General features: G+C 44.6%; 1 protein-coding gene across 1 annotated transcript in view; it reads left to right on the forward strand.

The window, feature by feature from the left end:
* The first annotated feature begins 5,656 nt into the window (after positions 1 to 5,656).
* LOC115782554 (uncharacterized) overlaps positions 5,657 to 7,136 on the forward strand; it is a 27,209-nt gene continuing 25,729 nt past the window's right edge. The window contains exons 1-2 of the mRNA XM_030732772.1: positions 5,657 to 5,737; positions 6,121 to 6,150. Of these exons, the coding sequence (XP_030588632.1) occupies positions 5,707 to 5,737; positions 6,121 to 6,150 (61 nt within the window). The 5' untranslated portion in view covers positions 5,657 to 5,706. The remainder of the gene's footprint in view (positions 5,738 to 6,120; positions 6,151 to 7,136) is intronic.

The following is a 7,136-nucleotide window of genomic DNA, read 5'->3' on the forward strand; positions in this document are numbered from 1 at the left end:
CTCTAATAACCTCTGTGTACTTCTTTGGTATGTAACTGTAATTTTCTAGTACAACGACCAAGTGTGCGAAGTAGAAAACAAATTTCTCTCTAGGTTGTGTCCAAGGCCATGATGCACTTATTATCAGGCTGAAGTTACATGGTGGTGGGAAACTGAACTCCCCACAGCTAACAGACCAAGACTGCATCAACACAATGGCTGTAAAGGAACGGTGGTTATTTTGCTCTTTGGTCAAAGCTGGTGCGAAGACTGTTCATGCTGTATTGATCCCTTTGCAAAGGTTACATTCTCATCCATCCATTCACTTCCACATATCCTGTTCAGGGTCACGGGGGGGGCTGGAGCCTATCCCAGCTGTCATAGGGCGAGAGGCAGGGTACACCCTTAACAGGTCGCCAGCCTGTCACAGGGCCAACACAGAAAGACAAACAACCTTTCACACTCACATTCACACCAGGGTTATTATAGTTAACGAAAACGAACGAAATAACGAAAACTGAAATTGAAAAAACATTGTCGTTAACTGAAATAAATAAAAACTATAATTAAAAGGAAAAAACGATAACTAATTAAAACTGAATTGTGAGTTTACAAAACTAACTAAAACTAACTGAAATTATCGATAAACTGACTTTCATTTTAAGCCTTGTGGATTGATATGAAATCATTGTTTCCGCTCTCCGAGTTTAAGCTGGGAGCGCAACAGGACAACTGTGTGAGTGCGCATGTGCGTGCGCTCACCGCGCTGGTCCGCAAAGTAATGGCTGCGGTCTGCCGAGAAAGCGGCAGAGTCCCGTATGGAGGTTCTTTGAGTACAAACACCTGCACACGACCACAAGGTAATAACACACACAATCCAGCTACACAAGCATAAATGCGGACATGAGGTCGGCAACTTCTGTAGGTTGTGTACAGAGGCCGCAAAGACCCTGCAGGTTTAATTAGCGAGCATCTAACCAAGCTAGCTCCAAAACAGAAGCAGCTTCAGGTGGTGAGAACATCAGGATGCAGCTGGATTTGAGCTTTGGCTCCTTCAAAGAGTTTGTTTTTGTCAAACACCACATGTAGGTGTTATTAATCTGCTGCACTGATGCTGAACTTTATTGTGGAGTTTATTGTAGAATTTATTGAGTTTGGGAGTTCATGTTTTTCTTTGTTTCTCCCTGTTGATGTTCATGTGTGACCTTAATATTACACACATTTAGCATGTCTTGTGAACAGCTGGTTGTTGAATATATTTCTTTAAACTGTATCTTTTGTCAAGTTTTCATTACACAATAGTCACTTTTGCGCCTTGAATCTTGCACCTGATTAGGTATGAAAATACTAAAACTAATACTGAAACTAACTGAAACTAACTAAAACTAAGCATGAAACCAAAAATAAAAACTAATAAAAACGAGCAAAACCACTCTGAAAACTAATTAAAACTAACTGAATTAGAGAAAAAAAAGTAAAAACTAACTAAAACTAAACTATAATGTAAAATCCAAAACTATTATAACCCTGATTCACACCTATGGGCAATTTAGAGTAGTAAGTGCATGTCTTTGGAATGTGGGAGGAAACCGGAGTACCGGTAGGAAACCCACGGAAGCACGGGGAGAACATGCAAACTCCACCTGGGCCAAGGTGGAATCGAACCCAGGCCTTCCAGATGGTATTCTAACTGTGAGGCAGCAGTGCTAACCACTGCACCACTGATTACATTCTTGCTTTCATTCTTGCAATTTGGTTTCAGGGCTCAACTTTTTTCCACAACAGTGTGGAAGTTTGCATCCACATGTGTATCAGCATCAACGCTGTATCGATGGCTTTGTAAAAGTTTCTTTTATTAAATCTCAGAAAATCAGTTTGGTTTAAAACTCTTTTTTCACAACATCAGGCATCTGTACGCGGCCCTAAATACTCTGTATTTCTCTGCTGTGATGATGACACATGAAGGTCCTCATGTAGACCTCCATCTCCTGAGGTGGTGTCTGTCACAGCTGGTGGTCCGACCTTCACAGTCAGCAGTGATGAAGCTGTGCTGCTGCTTTGGTTTTCATCAGGTGAATACTCCAGGGATCTCAGGCTTTGCAGCACAGCGATGACACTGAGGACACACAAAACACACAGACGAGCTCTCGTGCTACAACCAAACATCCTGAAAGAAGGTGGAGGTTGTAAAAATTCCAGCTTATCAGCCTCAGACTGTTAATCTCAGAGGCCCACCGGTGTGATGAGGGTTCCTCTGAAGCTCCTCTGTGTTCTTGCCTGGACTTTACTCCCTCTTCTCTACCTCTCGTCTCTTTAGCCCCTCGGTGCCATCATCCCATGTTCTGTATTTAGTTGTATTCTCCATGTTTTGTCAAGTCTGCCTTTGTATGATGTTTGGTCTCTTCCTGTTTTATTTTGACAGTCTCCTGTCCCATGTGTGTTGTGTTCAGTTTTGCTTCCCCTGACTCGTTAGTGTTATTCAGTCCACCTGTCCTTCCAGCTCTTTCCTCTTTCCTCTTATTGTCTGTGTTTTCCCCGTCCTTTGTCACATTGTTGTCAGTGTTCCTTTGAAGTGGTGTGTGCGTGTGTACCCCTTTTGTTCATGCAGGGTTTTGTATTATGGAAAAATGACTTTCCTTTGGTTTGGGATTTTTTAATTTTGTATTTTTGGACTTTTTGGTCCGAAGATTCAGTGTTAAAGCTTCAGATCCAGCTCTGTTCCACGTGTCCTGCATTTGGGTCAAACCCTGCCTGCCACACAGCCACAGCTTGACACGGATGAGTGCTGTGCTGTCAAAGACGGTCTCCATATCTCATGTATGTGTTCTGAGAGTGCAGTCATGTAATGATTTTTCTCTCCAGCAGTCTGTGTGAAAGGTCTGGCTGTGTGAGGAAGTCCTGTCTTAGGCGTCGTCTGCACTGCTTCTGTAGGTCATTTTCCACCTCACTTAATCTTTTGGTGTGAGGTCTTTCAGAAGATCCACAGTACCTCAGTTTCAACATAAGCTCATCAGTCAGTTTTTATTCATAATAAGCTCATCAATCAGTTAGTTTCTGCTGCTGGAATATTCTGGATGGTTTCTACTCACTCACACACAGGTGTGATGCTGTTTCAGCTGCAGGTTTCCTGTATGATGATTTGAAGATTTTATCAGCGGTCCTGTCCTCTCTGTGCTCCACATGTTTTGCATGATGGTGCAGCTGCTGTACAATAGCATGTTGTTTTTCAGGAACTAGTTCAGCAGTTCTTCTCACAGATCATGAAATCATCTTTCCAAATAATCCCAATGTTTTTGAAACCCAGTTTTCCCACGAGTCCTCTTCATTACAGCTTTTGACCACAGTCCCAAACACTGTCTCCTTTGTGTGCTCGAACCAGTCAGACGTGTGAAGATGGTCCATGCAAATCAGAATATTTTCCAGTCAAATTTGTTCCCAGCTGATCTCCTGCCGCACGCTGCTGCCTGTTTTTTATCTTTCCAAAACATTTTATTGTTTAGCAAAATTTATTACATTCATTTGTTTTAATTCATGCTCAGCCCTTCATAATGTATGCTGCTGAAACCAGCAGCATACATTATGAACTCTACTGTGTGTTTATTTATATTACCTGACTCTGTGTGTGTAAAATGCTCCCCCACTCCTCTGCCCCAATTTTTTGTTTTTAATTCACATCTTGTTTGCAGATGATACCACGTTCTCCTTCTGTGATGTGAAGCATCCATCCATCCATTGTCTCCAACTTATCCGGGGCTGGGTCACGAGAGCAGCAGTCCAAGCAGAGAAGTCCAGACCTTTCTCTCCCCAGCCACCTCCTCCAGCTTTTCCAGGGGAACCCCAAGGTGTTCCCGTGCCAGCCAAGACATATAATCTCTGCAGCGTGTCCTGGGTCTACCCCAGGGCCTCCTCCCGATAAGACATGTCTGGAACACCTCACCCAAGAGGCGCCAGTTGAGGCAACCTTGTCAGATGCCTCAACTGGCTCCTCTCAATGTGGAGGAGCAGGAGCTCTACTCTGAGCCTCTCCCGAATAGCTGCAATCCTCACCCTATCTCTAAGGGAGAGGCCAGCCACCCTTTGGAGGAAGCTCTGCCGCTTGTAGTTGTGATGTCTTTTTTTTAGGTCACTACCCAAAGCTCATGACCATAGGTGAGGGTAGGGACGTAGATTGACCGATTAAAAACGACAGCTTCACTTTCACACTCAGCTCCCTCTTTGCCATGACAGACGGTTGCAGCGTAAAAATCACTACAGACACAGCCCCAATCCTGAAGATAATTGAACTTCTCCACTTGGAGCAGTAACTCATCCCTGAGCGGGGAACCATGGCCTCAAATTTAGAGTTGCTGATTCTCACGTCATCCGCTTCACACCCATTCCACTGCGAGCTGGAGGCGACCACCTGATGACTCATTACTTGTGGGTGTGCTAGTCCAACACCCACAAGTAATGAGTCCGACTTATTGCCAGCAATATGAACCAAGCTCTCGCTGCAGTTGTACTGGGACTGATGTCCCGCAACAACGGACCAGACACCCCATACTCCCGCAGGACCCCGACAGGATTCCCCGAGGGATGCAGCTGAATATCTGTAGACTACATTTGCAAACTCCCACACACAATTGAAGAGCTGGTCCAGCGTTCCCCAACCAGTACGAAAACCACATTGTTCCTCTTGAATCTGAGGTTCGACTAATTGACGGATCCTCCTGTCCAGCACCCTGGCATAGACCTTACCGGGGAGGCTGAGGAGTGTGATCCCCCAATAGTTGGAGCACACCCTCTGGTCTTCCTTCTTAAAGATGGGGACCACCACCCCGGCCTACCAATCCAGTAGCACTGCCTCAGATCTCCATACAATGTTGCCAAGGCATGTCAACCAAGACAGCGAATCTTGTCCACCCCAGGGGCCCTGCAATCAAGGAGTTGCTTAACCACCTCAGTGACCTCACCCCCAGTGATGGGTGAGCCATCCCCTTCATCCCCAGACTCTGCTTCCACTACAGAAGGCATGTCAGTGTGATTAATGAGGTCCTCGAAGTATTCCTTCCACCACCTGACTATAGCCTCAGTTGAAGTCAGCAGTGCCCCACCCGCACCGAGTGAGTAGAGCACCGCTTTTCCCTCCTGAATTGCCTGACAGTTTACCAGAATTGCTTTGAGGCCATCTGAAAGTCTTTTCCATGGCCTCACCAAACTGCTCCCACACCCGAGTTTTTGCTTCGGCCACCGCCCGAGTCGGTTCATGGATGTAGTGAAGGAGGACATGCAGAGGGTAGTGTGAGGATGCTGGGATGGAGAGATGGAGGCAGAACAGTTACTGCTGTGACCCCTAAAAGGAGCGGCAGAAAGAAGAAGAAATGTTATTGAACACTTCAACAGTCTGATTTTGATTATCTTTATGCCCAAAAATATGATGAAACACAACCTTTAAAATATGTTTTTTTAGTTTTTAATCTAAATTAATGTCTCATTTTAAAATATCCAAGATTATCTTATGTTTCCTTTTGTCACATGTTTTTAGTTTGTGATGTCAGATCCATCCATCCATTTCATTGACCATTTATGCAAATAAGGTTGTTGTTATTTCCTCATCTGCTCTGTTGCTCCTGATAAGGAAGGCGTTCTCATCTCTGTGGATAACAGCTCTAAACCAAACAGTGTAACTATACCAGAACTCTGATCCAGCATCAGCTCAGCTCTTCACTCAAAACCAGGACCAACACGATGCTCAGCTCCGGACTCAGCAGCACACTGTGTGAGTACGACACCCTGACCATCTTTCATATACAGTCTGAATGAAATCAGTGGCCAAAATGAAGTCAAACTGTGCTGTACTTTGAGATGTTTTAATAGAGCCGTTAATCTGACATCCTACATTAATGTTGTTATTAACTTAGCGGGACACTGAGGCTTTCTAGTCTTCCTTTACAAAGAGTTTCTAAAGCCTCCTGAAAGGAATTCATGGGTAATAATTAATAATAGAAACACTGTAATACTGTACTGACAAGATGTACATGCTTCCAACTTTATTATAAAAGACACCAGAAGAAAAACTGGTACTTTAAACATTCTTTATAATTTTTATAATAATTTAAGGAAGAATGAACACAGTCTGAGGTTTCTGTTTGTCTCTTTCAGTGCTGGGAGTGTTTTTACTCATGACTGCAGGTAAATTCATGTTTTATGGGCTCGACACACGGGGAGCGACAAACGACAGCGACAAATGGGCCGCATCGCCACTGGGGTGAAACCGAACACACGGGAGGCGATAGCGACGGCAGCATTGCGAATCGCGCTCTCATGTCACTCATCTCCAAGAAATGTGATTGGTTAGACATTTTCAAAGCAGTCCGTGTCAGACACGGCAATAAAGATGAGTCCGAAGATTTTATTGGAACTGGCAGAAATCTTAAGGCTCCTCTACAAAAGAAAAAGACAACCTTGGGTTCATCCTATGTTAGCACAAAAGTCCTCTCTATCCGTCTGTTTAACGTTGGTCTTGTGCCAACACGTTCCCATACGGCTGCCTTTTGTGTGTAAGTCGATAATCACTCTGTGAGGTGTCATATAACATAGGAAAGTCAAACAGATAAAACGATGCTTTCCTTCGTGCTCAAAGTGGTTGCAGACTGCAGCGTGTAGCATACTCTCCGCTCATTGGTCAGTCAATGAAACCCTCGCTGATTGGTTTAGTGCCACGCGACAGCGACAAAAGTAGAACATTTATCAACTTTGTTGTGTCGCGTCGCCTGGTCGCGTGTGCACGTCTACGTGTACGAGCTCGAAATTTCACATGCACGAATGTCGCCGGTCGCTTAGCTGGAGGAGGGCAAGCGATTGTCGCCTCATCGCACAAGCTCCATAGGAAATGAATGGAGAGCGAGCGACGTCGCTCCCCGTGTGTCGAGCCCCTTAGTGTTTCTTATGTTTTATACATGCTTTCTGTTACACCTGAACTTCCATCTTGATCCAGGCTGATCACCTGGACATTTTTAAATATCACACAGGGTTTCTTTCTCTTGTTCCTTCTTCCTTATTGCTGAGGGTCATTATAAAACTCTGCTGTCCTGGATGAGACTCTCCTCTAATCCCTAAAGATGTTGTGAGGCCGTCCTTGTTGAGACGACTCTGCCATCTGGAAGTAACTAAGATGT

The sequence above is a fragment of the Archocentrus centrarchus genome, chromosome 7, assembly GCF_007364275.1.
Source record: "Archocentrus centrarchus isolate MPI-CPG fArcCen1 chromosome 7, fArcCen1, whole genome shotgun sequence".
Taxonomy (NCBI): Eukaryota; Metazoa; Chordata; class Actinopteri; order Cichliformes; family Cichlidae; genus Archocentrus; species Archocentrus centrarchus.